At 41.4% G+C, this 19,482-nt stretch overlaps 1 protein-coding gene across 1 annotated transcript; it reads left to right on the top strand.

Annotated features, from left to right (window-relative positions):
• The first annotated feature begins 8,360 nt into the window (after positions 1-8,360).
• Positions 8,361-12,187, top strand: LOC131704967 (myelomonocytic growth factor-like). Its single transcript, XM_059006755.1, has 5 exons — positions 8,361-8,388; positions 9,655-9,839; positions 10,556-10,654; positions 11,448-11,597; positions 11,999-12,187. The coding sequence occupies exons 1-5, from the start codon at positions 8,361-8,363 to the stop codon at positions 12,185-12,187; spliced, it is 651 nt and encodes a 216-aa protein (XP_058862738.1).
• Positions 12,188-19,482: the final 7,295 nt, after the last annotated feature.

Raw genomic sequence — 19,482 nt, 5'->3', positions numbered from 1 at the left:
TACTCAGACTGGCTTTAATGTGTCTTTCCATTGTTACTTTTTTTTTTTTTTGAGACATTGTTTATTTTGTTATTTATTTTATTGTAAAGTTTAGAGAATTTTGTGTAGTATGCATGATTTTGATATTAGCGGGGCGGGGCGGGAGAGGATTCTGAGGAAACGAAGTGACAGGATCTGCGTAGAAATCATTACTCACAAACAACATAGCCCCGTTATTGATGTGACTCGTCTCGTTTGCAAGGGTGTCCTGCATCGGGTTAGAAAAGAGGTAGAAGAGCCTAATGATTCATTACAAGATACTTTACACCCTGACCGCTGCACAGCGCCCCCTGCACTCGAGAACACACAGCACTCTGAAAACTGAACCGCTCCAGATCCCAGCCCTGGATAATCCTGTCAGACCCGGTCCTGAATTAATCACTGGAACAGGCTGAGAAGGGGCCGAAGACACCGAATCAAGGCAAATTCAATTTCAATTGATTTTATTTATATAAATCAACGCACCCATACATATCTCATGGTAAACTTACTTTCTAATCACCCTGTATACAGAGCCTCTCACAGTATCTGGTTTATTTATATTGTATAGAGAGCCTCTCACAGTATCTCTGTTATATACTATTATATGTTAATATCTATTATATATTGTATATAGAGCCTCTCACAGTATGTTTTATGTATATATTGTATATAGAGCCCCTCACAGTATGTTTTATGTATATATTGTATATAGAGCCCCTCACAGTATGTTTTATGTATATATTGTATATAGAGCCTCTCACAGTATGTTTTTTGTATATATTGTATATAGAGCCCCTCACAGTATGTTTTATGTATATATTGTATATAGAGCCCCTCACAGTATGTTTTATGTATATATTGTATATAGAGCCTCTCACAGTATGTTTTTTGTATATATTGTATATAGAGCCCCTCACAGTATGTTTTTTGTATATATTGTATATAGAGCCCCTCACAGTATGTTTTTTGTATATATTGTATATAGAGCCCCTCACAGTATGTTTTTTGTATATATTGTATACAGAGCCCCTCACAGTATGTTTTTTGTATATATTGTATATAGAGCCCCTCACAGTATGTTTTTTGTATATATTGTATATAGAGCCCCTCACAGTATGTTTTATGTATATATTGTATATAGAGCCTCTCACAGTATGTTTTTTGTATATATTGTATATAGAGCCCCTCACAGTATGTTTTATGTATATATTGTATATAGAGCCTCTCACAGTATGTTTTTTGTATATAGAGCCCCTCACAGTATGTTTTATGTATATATTGTATATAGAGCCCCTCACAGTATGTTTTTTGTATATATTGTATATAGAGCCTCTCACAGTATGTTTTTTGTATATAGAGCCCCTCACAGTATGTTTTATGTATATATTGTATATAGAGCCCCTCACAGTATGTTTTATGTATATATTGTATATAGAGCCTCTCACAGTATGTTTTTTGTATATAGAGCCCCTCACAGTATGTTTTATGTATATATTGTATATAGAGCCCCTCACAGTATGTTTTTTGTATATATTGTATATAGAGCCTCTCACAGTATGTTTTTTGTATATATTGTATATAGAGCCCCTCACAGTATGTTTTTTGTATATATTGTATATAGAGCCCCTCACAGTATGTTTTTTGTATATATTGTATATAGAGCCTCTCACAGTATGTTTTATGTATATATTGTATATAGAGCCTCTCACAGTATGTTTTTTGTATATATTGTATATAGAGCCCCTCACAGTATGTTTTTTGTATATATTGTATATAGAGCCTCTCACAGTATGTTTTTTGTATATATTGTATATAGAGCCTCTCACAGTATGTTTTTTGTATATATTGTATATAGAGCCCCTCACAGTATGTTTTATGTATATATTGTATATAGAGCCTCTCACAGTATGTTTTTTGTATATAGAGCCCCTCACAGTATGTTTTATGTATATATTGTATATAGAGCCTCTCACAGTATGTTTTATGTATATATTGTATATAGAGCCCCTCACAGTATGTTTTTTGTATATATTGTATATAGAGCCCCTCACAGTATGTTTTATGTATATATTGTATATAGAGCCTCTCACAGTATGTTTTTTGTATATATTGTATATAGAGCCCCTCACAGTATGTTTTTTGTATATATTGTATATAGAGCCCCTCACAGTATGTTTTTTGTATATATTGTATATAGAGCCCCTCACAGTATGTTTTTTGTATATATTGTATATAGAGCCCCTCACAGTATGTTTTATGTATATATTGTATATAGAGCCTCTCACAGTATGTTTTTTGTATATATTGTATATAGAGCCCCTCACAGTATGTTTTATGTATATATTGTATATAGAGCCTCTCACAGTATGTTTTTTGTATATAGAGCCCCTCACAGTATGTTTTATGTATATATTGTATATAGAGCCCCTCACAGTATGTTTTTTGTATATATTGTATATAGAGCCTCTCACAGTATGTTTTTTGTATATAGAGCCCCTCACAGTATGTTTTATGTATATATTGTATATAGAGCCCCTCACAGTATGTTTTATGTATATATTGTATATAGAGCCTCTCACAGTATGTTTTTTGTATATAGAGCCCCTCACAGTATGTTTTATGTATATATTGTATATAGAGCCCCTCACAGTATGTTTTTTGTATATATTGTATATAGAGCCTCTCACAGTATGTTTTTTGTATATATTGTATATAGAGCCCCTCACAGTATGTTTTTTGTATATATTGTATATAGAGCCCCTCACAGTATGTTTTTTGTATATATTGTATATAGAGCCTCTCACAGTATGTTTTATGTATATATTGTATATAGAGCCTCTCACAGTATGTTTTTTGTATATATTGTATATAGAGCCCCTCACAGTATGTTTTTTGTATATATTGTATATAGAGCCTCTCACAGTATGTTTTTTGTATATATTGTATATAGAGCCTCTCACAGTATGTTTTTTGTATATATTGTATATAGAGCCCCTCACAGTATGTTTTATGTATATATTGTATATAGAGCCTCTCACAGTATGTTTTTTGTATATAGAGCCCCTCACAGTATGTTTTATGTATATATTGTATATAGAGCCTCTCACAGTATGTTTTATGTATATATTGTATATAGAGCCCCTCACAGTATGTTTTTTGTATATATTGTATATAGAGCCCCTCACAGTATGTTTTATGTATATATTGTATATAGAGCCTCTCACAGTATGTTTTTTGTATATATTGTATATAGAGCCCCTCACAGTATGTTTTTTGTATATATTGTATATAGAGCCCCTCACAGTATGTTTTTGTATATATTGTATATAGAGCCCCTCACAGTATGTTTTATGTATATATTGTATATAGAGCCCCTCACAGTATGTTTTTTGTATATATTGTATATAGAGCCTCTCACATTATGTTTTTTGTATATATTGTATATAGAGCCCCTCACAGTATGTTTTATGTATATATTGTATATAGAGCCCCTCACAGTATGTTTTTTGTATATATTGTATATAGAGCCTCTCACAGTATGTTTTTTGTATATATTGTATATAGAGCCCCTCACAGTATGTTTTTTGTATATATTGTATATAGAGCCCCTCACAGTATGTTTTTTGTATATATTGTATATAGAGCCTCTCACAGTATGTTTTATGTATATATTGTATATAGAGCCTCTCACAGTATGTTTTTTGTATATATTGTATATAGAGCCCCTCACAGTATGTTTTTTGTATATATTGTATATAGAGCCTCTCACAGTATGTTTTTTGTATATATTGTATATAGAGCCTCTCACAGTATGTTTTATGTATATATTGTATATAGAGCCCCTCACAGTATGTTTTATGTATATATTGTATATAGAGCCCCTCACAGTATGTTTTTTGTATATATTGTATATAGAGCCTCTCACAGTATGTTTTATGTATATATTGTATATAGAGCCCCTCACAGTATGTTTTATGTATATATTGTATATAGAGCCCCTCACAGTATGTTTTATGTATATATTGTATATAGAGCCTCTCACAGTATGTTTTTTGTATATAGAGCCCCTCACAGTATGTTTTTTGTATATATTGTATATAGAGCCCCTCACAGTATGTTTTTTGTATATATTGTATATAGAGCCCCTCACAGTATGTTTTTTGTATATATTGTATATAGAGCCCCTCACAGTATGTTTTATGTATATATTGTATATAGAGCCTCTCACAGTATGTTTTATGTATATATTGTATATAGAGCCTCTCACAGTATGTTTTTTGTATATATTGTATATAGAGCCCCTCACAGTATGTTTTATGTATATATTGTATATAGAGCCCCTCACAGTATGTTTTATGTATATATTGTATATAGAGCCCCTCACAGTATGTTTTTTGTATATATTGTATATAGAGCCCCTCACAGTATGTTTTTTGTATATATTGTATATAGAGCCCCTCACAGTATGTTTTTTGTATATATTGTATATAGAGCCTCTCACAGTATGTTTTTTGTATATATTGTATATAGAGCCCCTCACAGTATGTTTTATGTATATATTGTATATAGAGCCTCTCACAGTATGTTTTTTGTATATATTGTATATAGAGCCCCTCACAGTATGTTTTTTGTATATATTGTATATAGAGCCTCTCACAGTATGTTTTTTGTATATAGAGCCCCTCACAGTATGTTTTATGTATATATTGTATATAGAGCCCCTCACAGTATGTTTTTTGTATATATTGTATATAGAGCCTCTCACAGTATGTTTTTTGTATATATTGTATATAGAGCCCCTCACAGTATGTTTTTTGTATATATTGTATATAGAGCCCCTCACAGTATGTTTTTTGTATATATTGTATATAGAGCCTCATATCACAGGATCTCATATCTACAGCATCAAGAATAAGTAAATACTACAAAGTAACAAATAACAACAATAACAATATCAATAAATGATAACGATACAAAAAATAAAACAATTAAACAGGAAATGTATAAGAATGGTAAAACACAGAGCTACAGAAATAAGCAATCTTACAGCGTGCGATGGGCCAGGCGCTTCCACCGGCACGGAGGCTGCCGAGTTCATCAACTCAGAAGAAATAAAACGACACACTTCTCTTTCTCTAAACGCCCATAAAATAATATCTTATTTATATAATAACTGCTTTCCTTCAGCCCCGATGATGTTAAACTACTCCTGACAGCAATATCTTTATTAATATTAATATTAATATTAATAATAATAATAATAATAATGTTGTGTTGGTGGTGCTCGGAGTGGCAAAGCATTTGTGCGGCTTTACAATTAACACAACAGCGCTGATAAATTTATCACAATTCCTAGAGGTTTCACGGTTGAAGGGAATACTGCATTTTATTGTTAAGTATGATGTGAATAAAGATCTTTGGTATTTCCATTTCATTTCAAATGATTCGTGTCTGTTGGTTAAACACCCAGATGTGAAAGCGTCACTTTGGAGAGAATGGATATGACGAGGGAGGCCAGCGATGATCTTAATGATGAATCAATCACGCCGCCAAACAGTCAAGAGAGGATTTTGCAATTTTGAAGATGCCAGTGTACCTTTCTTTCCCCTTTAAATCTGTTTTGTATTTAAGTTTTGAATCACACTCTCCTGGGGGGGGGGTTAAAAAAACCAAACAGAGTCATACTATGTTGAAACGTATAACAACTGTAGAAGGGTTTTTTCATTCTTTCTTTTTAGTTCTCCTAAATCGAATAAATAAATAAAGTATTTTGGAATATCGCTTTGACAGGTTTAAATTGCGGGGTTTTTTTTCTTCTTCTTCTAAAATGTATTAAGTGTAATACACTATTTTTCTGGTGTCCCAAAACGTGTGTTATCCCGCTTGCAGCTTGTTCAGAACAACGCCGCTAGAATTCTAACTAAAACCAGGAAAAGCGAACATATTACCCCTGTTTTGGTCTCTTCACACTGGCTCCCTCCGCAGTATATAATTGATTTTAAGATTCTGCTGTTAACTTACAAGTCCCTAGTTATTTGCAGGGGTTACTGACCCCGTTTCTTCCAGACCGCGCCCTGAGATCGCAGGATGCGGGGCTGCTGATTATTCCGCGGGTCACCAAAAGCACCACAGGAGGAGGGAGGGCTCCCAAATTCTGGAATGATCCGGCTTCGTTTATCCGGGAAGCTGACACAGTTACAGTCAAGACTAAAAACGCACTTTTATAAAACGGCTTTCTTATCTCAGTGGGTTTTAATGTAACTTTTAAATTGGTGCTTTTGTGCTGTTATTTAAATATGATTGTGGCAGTCGTATGTGCGACACGCTATTCAAATGTATTGTGGTTTGTCCTTTTTTCTGATCTGTACTGTACAGTGCTTTGCGATGCCTTTGTACAACAAGCGCTCTATAAATGCAATAAATAAATCAATAAATAAAATGACTGAGATTAAAAAATAAAAAAAGAATGAATCCTAGAAGAATTCATGGGTATACATGCGTCACGTGACGTGCTCTTTCAGGATACTGGGGATTCTTTTTTTACACACTCCCGTGACGTCAGACAGCTATGACGTTCTTAAGACTGTCCTTTTTTTCCCACAGGGGAAAAAGCAGGGGAGCCTGGCTGAGCCAAAAAAAAGCGGATTCTGGGTCGATTTTCCGTCTTGGTGCAATTGTACAATCTAATAGTGAAAGGGTGTTTAAAACAGAAAATGCGATTCCTTATGTTCCAGTATTACCAAACACAGCGTACCGCAGATTCCCTTAGATAGATACCTTATTGATTACCGATAGCATTATATATATATATATATAAACGCTTTGGGAATATAGACCGTGGTGTTTTCAAGTACTTTCAAGGATAAACAAGCATTGTAAAGCACTGAGAGGTCTGGTAAAGCATAGGGAAGCATTGTAAAGCACAGAGAGGTCTAGTAAAGCATAGGGAAGCATTGTAAAGCACAGAGAGGTCTGGTAAAGCATAGGGAAGCATTGTAAAGCACAGAGAGGTGTGGTAAAGCATAGGGAAGCATTGTAAAGCACAGAGAGGTCTGGTAAAACATAGGGAAGCATTGTAAAGCACAGAGAAGTCTGGTAAAGCATAGGCAAGCATTGTAAAGCACAGAGAGGTCTGGTAAAGCATAGGCAAGCATTGTAAAGCACAGAGAGGTCTGGTAAAGCATAGGGAAGCATTGTAAAGCAGAGAGAGGTCTGGTAAAGCATAGGGAAGCATTGTAAAGCACAGAGAGGTCTGGTAAAGCATAGGGAAGCATTGTAAAGCACAGAGAGGTCTGGTAAAGCATAGGGAAGCATTGTAAAGCACAGAGAGGTCTGGTAAAGCATAGGGAAGCATTGTAAAGCACAGAGAGGTCTGGTAAAGCCTATTAATTGCATCCTGACGAAGGCACTTCTGCGTCGAAACGTTGGTGATATGTTTTTATGAATTAAAGATATACAATTTCGGAGTGCAATTGAGTGTGCGGTTCTGTCTTTTTCTATAAAGCACATCAATGAAGATGGCAGAGCGGGGTGTGCTGTGGTGATATGGGGTATAACCATGGGGAAAGCCGAGACTACTGCAATGCCCTATTGTCTGCCATTCCAAACTGTGTTTTGTCCAGATTGCAGCTCGTGCAAAATGCTGCTGCCAGGATCCGAAACGAAAAGAAAGTTTGACCATATCATACCGGTTCTGGCATCCCTCCACCTGCTCCCAGTATGATTCCGGAGTGATTTTAAAGCCCTGCTTTTAACCTATAACAGGTGAGCTCCATCCTACCGGAGTGTTCCAGGTCTCCCGCTCCGATCTCAGGATGCTGGGAATCTCAGGCGCCAAACATTTTAAAAAGAACACAGGGGGCAGAGCGCCTGGCTTCAGGGCTCCTAAGCTGTGGCATCAATTCTGTAAGGAGGCACCAATTATTGGCAGTTTTTAAAAGTGGGCAGAGCCATATTTTTATAGTCTATCATATACATGACTGCTGCTATTGCCTTTTTTAGTGTATGTTTTATTTTTTTAATCGTACGCATGTACTGTATCGTATTTATTGACTGTGTTGTATTCTCACGCTCTGTGGAAATCTGTAGCAAATGATTTGAACTTGAAAAGTGTTTGAAAGAAAACTTCCCCCAAACCTATAGTAAAATACAGAATGAAACTCTGAGCCAGAGGTCCCATTGATCTGCAGAGTGTGATTTTGAAATAAAAAAAATTCCCATTTGAATTACTTCATCGATTCATGGCAATATAAAGGTGCTGCCCAGGCCCCAAATCAGAACGGAACAGAGCCTGAGAATTGATAGAAGTCGACTGAATCGCACGAGATCTCTGAAGCACCATGAAGCTCATCAGCAACTCCCTGCACAGTAAGTTTTCTGTCAAACTTGAGCTTCTTCTAAACTAAACCTCACTCTCTTTCATTGTGTATGATACTGACTGAACACAGTGCTGCCAGCCAGCGGGCCATCCTGTCTGAATCATGCTGCTGTCTCAGTGTGTGTGTGTGTGTATCAGTGTGTGTGTCAGCGTGTGTGTGTGTGTGTCTGTGTGTGTGTGTGTGTGTGTGTATCAGTGTGTGTGTGTGTATCGATGTGTGTGTATCAGTGTGTGTATCAGTGTGTGTGTCAGCGTGTGTGTGTGTGTGTATCAGTGTGTGTGTATCAGTGTGTGTGTGTGTGTGTATCAGTGTGTATGTGTGTATCAGTGTGTATGTGTGTATCAGTGTGTGTGTATCAGTGTGTGTATCAGTGTGTGTGTCAGCGTATGTGTGTGTGTGTGTATCAGTGTGTGTGTGTGTGTGTGTGTGTGTGTGGGTGTGTGTCTGTGTGTGAATCTCTAAGTGTGTCTGTGTGTGTGTGTATCGATGTGTGTGTATCAGTGTGTGTATCAGTGTGTGTTGCTAGTGTTATACTGTATCACAGTAGCTCCCTCTCTCTCTCTCTCTCTAAGAATTGTTTGGCACCAGCTCTGAATCTCTACTGATCTGACTGTAACTGATATAGACACAGAGACAGAGAGACAGAGAGACAGACAGACAGACAGACAGAGAGACAGAGAGACAGATAGTTAATTAGCTAGTTTGATGGAGTAATGGTTATATAGGTAGATAGCTGCAAAGATAGATCAAATATCTGTGTCTTAAAATAGCTGTGAGTAGCCAGCTGCTCTTTGCAAAGCAAAGTGTGTCAGTGTCTCAGTGTCTCAGTGTCTCAGTGTGTCAGTGTCTCAGTGTCTCAGTGTCTCAGTGTGTCAGTGTCTCAGTGTCTCCGTGTCTCAGTGTCTCAGTGTGTCAGTGTCTCAGTTTGTCAGTGTCTCAGTGTCTCAGTGTCTCAGTGTGTCAGTGTCTCAGTGTCTCCGTGTCTCAGTGTCTCAGTGTCTCAGTGTCTCAGTTTGTCAGTGTCTCAGTGTCTCAGTATCTCAATGTCTCAGTGTGTCAATGTCTCAGTGTCTCAGTGTCTCAGTGTCTCAGTGTCTCAGTTTGTCAGTGTCTCAGTATCTCAATGTCTCAGTGTCTCGGTGTCTCAGTGTCTCAGTGTCTCAGTGTCTCAGTGTGTCAATGTCTCAGTGTCTCAGTGTCTCAGTGTCCCTGCCTGCCTGTCCTGGATTCCTGAAACCCTCTCCCCTCTCTCCAGGGCTGTCTGTCCTCGTTGAGATCTTGGCTCTGGCTGCAGTCCTGACCTGCGCCGCACCCCTGCCAGAGTTTTCCGGAGAAGTAGGATTTTCCTTGGAGGACCCGGACTTCCAGAAGTTTGTCGCCAACAGCTTCGATTTGACGAGCAAAATCCAGAGCGAACTCCAGACCGTGCTGAAAGCACATGTGAGTGCCAGCAGGGGAGCAGGGAGCAGGGGAGCAGGGAGCAGGGAGCAGGGAGCAGGGAGCAGGGGAGCAGGGAGCAGGGGAGCAGGGAGCAGGGAGCAGGGGAGCAGGGGAGCAGGGGAGCAGGGGAGCAGGGAGCAGGGAGCAGGGGAGCAGGGCTGTGGGTACGTTTCTGCTTACTAGCAGGATAGAAAGTTTCCCACAGTGAAAGCACAGCAGTGTAATAAAGCACAATGTTAGCATGCTAAAGCACAGGGAAGCATTGTAAAGCACAGAGAGGTGTGGTAAAGCATAGGGAAGCATTGTAAAGCACAGAGAGGTCTGGTAAAGCATAGGGAAGCATTGTAAAGCACAGAGAGGTCTGGTAAAGCATAGGGAAGCATTGTAAAGCACAGAGAGGTCTGGTAAAGCACAGGGAAGCATTGTAAAGCACAGAGAGGCGTGGTAAAGCATAGGGAAGCATTGTAAAGCACAGAGAGGTCTGGTAAAGCACAGGGAAGCATTGTAAAGCACAGAGAGGTCTGGTAAAGCATAGGGAAGCATTGTAAAGCACAGAGAGGTCTGGTAAAGCATAGGGAAGCATTGTAAAGCACAGAGATGTCTGGTAAAGCATAGGGAAGCATTGTAAAGCACAGATATGTATTGTGAAGCACAGATAGGGGACACGTTTGTCGGATCTGTGCCTAACCTCTCTGCCCCCCTCTCTCTGCACACAGGCCCTGCAGCTCCCCTCCGACTTGGAGCTGGGAGTGATGGAGGCCCGGCTGCAGATCCCCAGCACCCCCCTCAGGGAGTGTCTCTCCAAAATCCACGTGGTGAGCACAGCCTGGAACACAGAGCAAACCATTTCCGCGGGGGGGGGGGCGGGTTATCTTAATAGCTGGGGGACTGCGGTTGTCATCTTTTTATTCACTCCCTCATTCTCTCCCTCACCCTCTCACTCCCTCATTCACTCCCTCACCCTCTCATTCCCTCATTCACTCCCTCATTCACTTCCTCACCCTCTCACTCCCTCATTCACTCCCTCACCCTCTCATTCTCTCACTCCCTCATTCACTCCCTCACCCTCTCTCACACTCCCTCACTCTCTCACCCGGTACCTCACTCATTATTATTATTATTATTATTATTATTATTATTATTATTATTATTATTATTATTATTATTATTATTATTATTATTATTATTATTATTATTTATTTCTTAGCAGACGCCCTTATCCAGGGCGACTTACAATTGCTACAAAATATCACATTATTTTTACATACAATTACATTATTTTTACATACAATTACCCATTTATACAGTTGGGTTTTTACTGGAGCAATCTAGTACCTTGCTCAAGGGTACAGCAGCAGTGTCCTCCACCTGGGATTGAACCCACAGAGCCCTAGCCACTACTCCACACTGCTGCCCTGTTAAATAATCCAGTTTGCTGAATCTGTGTTTGTTTAAAGTGATCTTGCTTGTCTTAGCTTGATTTAAAGATAATTCCCGCTGGCTGTGAATGTTTTGTTTGTGTGTTGCATTGGACAGACTTGTCTTGTGCATCTATAGCAGAGACTGACTCCCCCCCTCCCCTCCCCCCCCCCCCCCCCCCCCTCTCAGGAGAGCTGTCTGGCCCGGATTCAGTCTGGCTTGCGTTTGTATCGTGGTTTCCTCCCCGTGGTTCAGGATCATGTGGAGCTGGCACAGCGCCGTCACGTGGAGACGCTCTCCCACGATGCCAAGGACCTCCTGAAACAAATACACGGGCAGGTAGGGGGCGCTCTTCACTACTATGCTGTGTGTATGTCTGTCTGTGACACCTCTCTCTCTCTCTCTCTCTCTCTGTGTCTGTGATGACCCCTATCTCTCGTTCTCTCTCTCTCCTCTCCTCTCCTCTGTCTGTGACCCCATCTCTCTCTCTCCTCTTCTCTGTCTGTGACCCCTATCTCTCTCTCTCTCTTGTCCTCTCCTCTCTCTCCTCTCCCCTGTCTGTGACCCCTATCTCTCTCTCTCTCCTCTCCTCTGTCTGTGACCCCATCTCTCTCTCCTCTTCTCTGTCTGTGACCCCTATCTCTCTCTCTCTCTCCTCTCCTCTCCTCTCCCCTGTCTGTGACTCCTATCTCTCTCTGTCTCCTCCTCTCCTCTCACCCCTCTCTCCTCTCCTCTCTCAGATGCTGTCTCTTGAGCTGCCCCTGGTTAGCTACCCCGATGAGGAGGGGGGCCCGTCCTCTCATCAGCCCTTTCTGGTGGGGGTGAGCGGGGAGTCGGAGCGCCGCGTCGGGAGCTACATCCTCCTCCGCAACTTTGAAAGATTCGTGCTGTCAGTGTACCGAGCCCTGCGCAGCCTGAAGAGACACTGACCGGCGCAGACCGGCAGACCGGCAGACCGGCAGACCGGCAGACCGGTTAACAACAGGCTGCTCGGGTAACAGAGGGTTCACTGCATTATTAGCATTGTTTTTATTATTTATGACATTATTTTAATCATTATTATTATTATTATTATTATTATTGTGATTGATATTATTTATGTAGTGTTATTATTTTTATTATGATTATTACTATTTATTAATTTATTAATTTATTAATTTATTAATTTATTAATTTATTAATTTATTAATTTATTATTATTATTATTATTATTATTATTATTATTATTATTATTGAGGTCTCTGTGAATCCGAATCACAGCCAGACTGCAAGATACTGACCCCTACAGTAGATTAGTAAAGTACTGGCTCTGAGCCGGCCGTAATGTGAGCAACACGAGGTGTCAAACAGCGACGGAGTTAAATCTGTTAATGCCATTCCGATGGGCAAATGTAAAACAATAACATCTGTTTAATAACATCCCACAAAATACTAGAGGTCTGCAATAAACATGGAAGAAATGAATGTTCAGTTATTATTATGATGTATTTATACTTGGTATTTATTAACCAGGATTTTACTGGTATTGAGTTTAATTTTAGTAATATTTATTGTCTCTGTAAAATATGTATTATGTTTTTTTTATGCTTTTCTACTTTGTACTGTATAAATGGGGAATTGTATGTAAAAATAAAAAAATTATGTGATATCTGTATAATGTTAAATAATGTATAATGTGATATCTTGTAACAATTGTAAGTCGTCCTGGATAAGGGCGTCTGCTAAGAAAATAATAATAATTATAATAATAATAAATAAATAAATAAATAAAAAACAAACAAAATATCGACTTGTCTGCAGTAATTTCAAAAGAGTTTTAGGAACGGTCCCTGATACCGGGTTGGGTCCCTGCTGGCCACCGATCACACCGTTCAGTAACCAGGAGACCTGCCCCGCACCAGAGCCGCGCCAGACCCAATCAGGACAGACCTGCCCCGCACCAGAGCCGCGCCAGACCCAATCAGGACAGACCTGCCCCGCACCAGAGCCGCGCCAGACCCAATCAGGACAGACCTGCCCCGCACCAGAGCCACCCCAGACCCAATCAGGACAGACCTGCTCCACACCAGAGCCACCCCAGACCCAATCAGGACAGACCTGCTCCACACCAGAGCCACCCCAGACCCAATCAGGACAGACCTGCTCCACACCAGAGCCACCCCAGACCCAATCAGGACAGACCTGCCCCACACCAGAGCCACGCCAGACCCAATCAGGACAGACCTGCTCCACACCAGAGCCGCGCCAGACCCAATCAGGGCAGGCGGTTCCTAATAAAATGACCAGACACTGTATGTTTGTGCCTATTGAGTGGCACTCTTAGAATTAATGTGATATTAATAATAATGTAATAATATCACATGGCTGAGTGCACGCACACTCTCTTACACACTCACTCACCCTCACACTCACTTCCTCAATCAGAGCTCCCATATGGCTGGGGGGAGTGGGAGGGGGGGGCAGCCCCCATTGCATCACAAGCCTGTGCTTGCATCATCAGGAACTTCCACCAAACTATATTACAATTACAAAGGCGGAGAGGAGGCTGAGAGAATGGCCATAGTAAACACACAGGAAAGTGTAATAAAGCACAGAGAGGTCTGGTAAAGCATAGGGAAGCATTGTAAAGCACAGAGGGGTCTGGTAAAGCATAGGGAAGCATTGTAAAGCACAGAGAGGTCTGGTAAAGCATAGGGAAGCATTGTAAAGCACAGAGAGGTCTGGTAAAGCATAGGGAAGCATTGTAAAGCACAGAGAGGTGTGGTAAAGCATAGGGAAGCATTGTAAAGCACAGAGAGGTCTGGTAAAGCATAGGGAAGCATTGTAAAGCATAGAGAGGTCTGGTAAAGCATAGGGAAGTATTGTAAAGCACAGAGAGGTGTGGTAAAGCATAGGGAAGCATTGTAAAGCACAGAGAGGTGTGGTAAAGCATAGGGAAGCATTGTAAAGCACAGAGAGGTGTGGTAAAGCATAGGGAAGCATTGTAAAGCACAGAGAGGTCTGGTAAAGCATATTAATAAACATGGCAAACCAGGGTAAACGATGGTAAATGCACAGCATAACCATGGGAAAAGCACAACCATGCTGCAATTCATGCATCTGAATCCAGTTACTCCCTCGTCCCTCGTCCCTACTTTCACCTGAAGAAGAGACCTTTGAGGTCTTGAAAGCTTGTGATTGATTGTTGTTTAGTTTACCTCTCCTTCTCTTTGTCTGACACCCGAAACACCACAGATCCATAAGAGACACCCGGCACACCACAGATCCATAAGAGACACCCGGCACACCACAGATCCATAAGAGACACCCGGCACACCACAGATCCATAAGAGACACCCGACACACCACAGATCCATAAGAGACACCCGACACACCACAGATCCATAAGAGACACCGACACACCACAGATCCATAAGAGACACCCGACACACCACAGATCCATAAGAGACACCCGACACACCACAGATCCATAAGAGACACCCGGCACACCACAGATCCATAAGAGACACCCGACACACCACAGATCCATAAGAGACACCCGACACACCACAGATCCATAAGAGACACCCGGCACACCACAGATCCATAAGAGACACCCGACACACCACAGATCCATAAGAGACACCCGGCACACCACAGATCCATAAGAGACACCCGGCACACCACAGATCCATAAGAGACACCCGGCACACCACAGATCCATAAGAGACACCCGGCACACCACAGATCCATAAGAGACACCCGACACACCACAGATCCATAAGAGACACCCGACACACCACAGATCCATAAGAGACACCCGACACACCACAGATCCATAAGAGACACCCGGCACACCACAGATCCATGAGAGACACCCGGTACACCACAGATCCATGAGAGACACCCGGCACACCACAGATCCATAAGAGACACCCGGCACACCACAGATCCATAAGAGACACCCGGCACACCACAGATCCATAAGAGACACCCGGCACACCACAGATCCATAAGAGACACCCGGCACACCACAGATTAACTTATATGAGACCCCCCTACACACCATGTTATATTATTATTTATTTCTTATCAGATGCCCTTATCCAGGGCGACGTACTTAAAGGATATCACATTATTTTTACATCCAATTACATTATTTTTTTCACATTGTTTTTACATACAATTACCCATTTATACAGTTGGGTTTTTACTGGAGCAATCTAGGTAAAGCACCTTGCTCAAGGGTACAGCAGCAGTGTCCCCCCACCTGGGATTGAACCCACGACCCTCTGGTCAAGAGTCCAGAGCCCTAACCACTACTCCACACTGCTACCCATATATATGAGACCCCCTACACACCATGGATTCACTTTTTCAGTTGTATCTAGTTGTATTCCCCTGGCTGCACGACCCTAAAGCCCAGGGACCACAAAGCTACTTTCAGGGCAACGTTTTATTTCTGGGAAGTCATGAAGCATGTAGCTGCATGGTCCACTTTAAAAGCAATTCTCACGCTGCTAACAGTTCAAGCCTCATGTGAAAAGATTTGAGAAAGGAGGGCCAAAATGTTTCCTGTAAGATGGTGCGTGTTTCCTGCACATGAGATTAAACAGCTATGTTACTACTTGCAGCTGTTATGAATGGGTCAGATTGGGGTTTCAAATCTATTTCAACAGTGCCAGAAGAGCCCTGACGCAAGTGTCTCTTCCTGTATGACTCACTCTGAGGGAGGGGGCAGGATGTGTGTCAGACGCTCACAGGTAAGCACACCTGTAGGCAGGTAAACCCTTCTTCCTGTCTTTCACTATCTCACCTCAGACGCTGTCCTCACAAATGTAGCACGAAATTCTCCTGTCAGGACTCTGATGGGCTATCATATTACTGATTGTTACTAAAACCGTGAGTAAACCTCCGCCTACACCAAAACCCGAACCTTAAGGCCAGTATCCCGTACTGCAGTCATTACACACCTGAAGCAGTTCATGTTTGGCAGTGAATAAGCGTTTTTGTTACTTTAAAAACTGCCCCAGTCCCTGACCACCTTCCGGCCCCTCCTCAAGACTCACCTCTTCAGACAGCACCTGTAGAACTCTTTTTTTTCCCCTGGACACTTACCACTCTTCCTTAAATGCGCTTTACTTTCTCTTATCTGCCCCCTATTTTACTGCATTAAATCCTATACTTTAGAGTACTGTAATCTGTCAAGTGTTATTTAATCTGTAGTATTTTGTATTTAATTATATCCTGATGTAACTATCACTGACACTGTTATCTGCTCCACTATTGAATCGTATTTTGTCATACTTGTACTTGCTAGAACCAAAGTCATTGTATTTATCTTGCTCTTAATTGTATTATTACTTGTACTGTGATTCTTGAAGTGTATTTTTGTTTTTGACTGTAAGTCGCCCTGGATAAGGGCGTCTGCTAAGAAATAAATAATAATAATGATACATTTTTTAAAACAAAAGGTCACCGGAGGTGCTGACTTCCTCAGTTGTCCTGACAGGAACATTTCGAGGTACCTTTGGAAGCGCTGCGACTCGGAACGTCCCATTCCAAGCCCCCCGGGTTCCGATCACGTGACACGTGGATCAGCGGATACCAGGTATGGATGGAATGTGAAGAATGCAATTCCATAGAGGGGTGCATCGCAAACAAAGAGATAGATACTGCTCTGAAATGGGAGTGTCATTATTATCATTATTATTATTATTATTATTATTATTATTATTATTATTATTATTATTATTGTAATGTTGTTGAAGCCGACACCCTGGGATCCTTCAAGAGGCTGCTTGATGAGATTCTGGGATCAATAAGCTACTAACAACCAAACGAACAAGATGGGCTGAATGGGGCCTCCTCTCGTTTGTAAACTTTCTTATGTTTCTGATGTGCTTCTTCTTCTTGTTATTATTATTATTAAGCTCACAGAACGCTTGTAAAACCTGGACTGCAGCTGTGCTGTGCAATGGGACTTATTGCCATCCCTGCATGACCTTCTGATTCTAATCGGGCGACACCGCATCAGATAAAACAGGAACAAAACTTTCAACAAATTCTATTGCATTTTTTTTTTTTTTTTTTTTTTTTTTTTAGGGAAGGAAATGAGATCGGGTTCGATTTGACCGGCCTCTCTCTCGAGGTCAGTTTTTTTTCTTTTTATGACTCTGGGGTAATTGCAGCCTTTCGCTTTCTTTCCTCATTAAAGCAGAGTCATGTTTCAGTTCTTCGAATGCAGTGTGATGAGGGAGAGGCTGGAGGCGGCTTCACAGCAATGCAGGATTCCCCCGATGTGAGGATGCCAGTTTCAGTGTGAGTGTCCGTTAGCTGACACTGTGAAACCAACAGCACGGGTTCGTGTCAAAACTGCCCCTCTCACATGACACTCCCCCTAGTGAACCGCCACAGTGACGTCACCCTTTGATTTGTTTTTTGAAAGAAGACTTTTTGTCGAAACGTTTGTCACTGCATTATTTCTCCCTATTTCATTTGCTCCCAGACACACAAAGCAATAAGCCAGCCAGCAATCGCTCAAGGTCCCACACAAACCTGAAAACCTGTTTAGCAAGACCCTTTCTACTCCTCGTGCTTCACTGACCAGTCTCAATGCGTAACTCCCAGCTCCCAGGAATGCCATCAGGGTGCTGTGTGCGCGCGACCTGCACCCTGCAGAGCCATGCCACTCAGTGAGATCATCACTGGAAATAAGACTCCCATTGCATAGCAGTGCGATCCACTCCTGGTTTCACTGAGTTTAATAAATAATCAGACACACCTGAGCTTGTTACCTAGACACACTGGGGCTGATCAAGCTTGTAGTAAAACCTGGACTGGGTGAAACTGCTGTGAAACAGAAGTCTTATTGCCATCTGTGCTTTATATTATACACGCACACACACACACACACACACACACACACACACACACACACACACACACACACACACACACACACACTAACTGATGAACTGAAAACTCACTATTTTAATAATTAGAGGGAAGTTTATCAACGGCTTTTCTTCTTCATGAAAATTCTAGTGATTGATGAACATAAGGCCCATTCGGCCCATCTTGCTCGTTTGGTTGTTAGTAGCTTATTGATCCCAGAATCTCATCAAGCAGCTTCTTGAAGGATCCCAGGGTGTCCGCTTCAACAACATTACTGGGGAGTTGGTTCCAGACCCTCACAATTCTCTGTGTAAAAAAGTGCCTCCAATTTTCTGTTCCGAATGCCCCTTTAACTAATCTCCATTTGTGACCCCCCCCCCCTTTTTTTTGTCACGTGCTTTCTATTATATTCTGTACGGGGGGTCAGATAAACCACTTACTCTGCAGTGACCTCCAGTGGACAGAGATCGGTGCTGCGCTGTCAAAAGGATTTAAAAGTTCAAACAATTCATACTGGCGCTTCAGGATCAGTGAGCGAACAGCACCCTCTAGTGGTGGAATGCCTCACCCCCTTCTGGGCTCTGGCAAGCGTCTCTCTCTCTCTCTCTCTTTCTCTCTCTCTCTCTCCTCGATGTCTTACAGACAGGCAGCCTACAGTCACACAGATAGACACACAGACAGACAGACACACAGACAGACAGCAATGGTGCCATTATAAGGTGTCAGCGGTTATTATCATAACCTTTGAAGCTGAACCAACACACCCTCCTCCTTCTTTAATAAAGTTATTACTCGAAGCGGCTCGGCTGCTTATTTGAGCCATCAGACGGCAGGCAGAGTTGAATGAATTCGTTGTTTATTTATAGTACCGTCCTCTCCTCTGGGATCGCATTGCAGCTGTTGATGTTGAAAAATTAGGCTAAACTGCAGTGTTTAAATTTGGCCACCAGAGGTCTCCACAGGACCGCAGCTTCGGGAACACGCAGGGCAGTAAATTACATTTCAAACTCAGCACCTACAGAAATACACCTACTCCAGTCAGACAAAACTGCACACAGGGTGAAGGTCGACTAGATGTTTTGGCACTTTATTTATTTTTTTTTCTGAAGGCATATTTAGTTTTTGAAAAGGTGTTTTACAAAGTGGGGACGCAATGCTGTGCTTTTCAACACGTTTTGTAGGCCAGTTCAGCCTGAATAGCAGAATCACCCCTCTGTCAACACATTGCGTAACTCTCCCGCTCTGAAGAGAGGCCCGGAAAACAAACTCAATGTTAAACAGACACGCTGACCCTGAATATCAAAGCTTTTCCAACCGTCGAGGGGCTGTGCGGGACGGGGCGGGACGG

This window comes from Acipenser ruthenus, chromosome 33 (assembly GCF_902713425.1).
Source record: "Acipenser ruthenus chromosome 33, fAciRut3.2 maternal haplotype, whole genome shotgun sequence".
NCBI classification, from domain to species: domain Eukaryota; kingdom Metazoa; phylum Chordata; class Actinopteri; order Acipenseriformes; family Acipenseridae; genus Acipenser; species Acipenser ruthenus.
Note: the sequence above shows the minus strand (reverse complement) of the source record. Positions and strands in the feature narration are given on the sequence as shown.

What these genes read in the sequence shown, in the direction of transcription:
- LOC131704967 (XM_059006755.1), top strand. Translation starts at nt 8,361, where the DNA reads ATGAAGCTCATCAGCAACTCCCTGCACA. An exon ending in CATCAGCAACTCCCTGCACA is followed by an intron (nt 8,389 to 9,654) that starts GTAAGTTTTCTG and finishes CCCTCTCTCCAG; the next exon opens with GGCTGTCTGTCCTCGTTGAG. An exon ending in TGAAACAAATACACGGGCAG is followed by an intron (nt 11,598 to 11,998) that starts GTAGGGGGCGCT and finishes CTCCTCTCTCAG; the next exon opens with ATGCTGTCTCTTGAGCTGCC.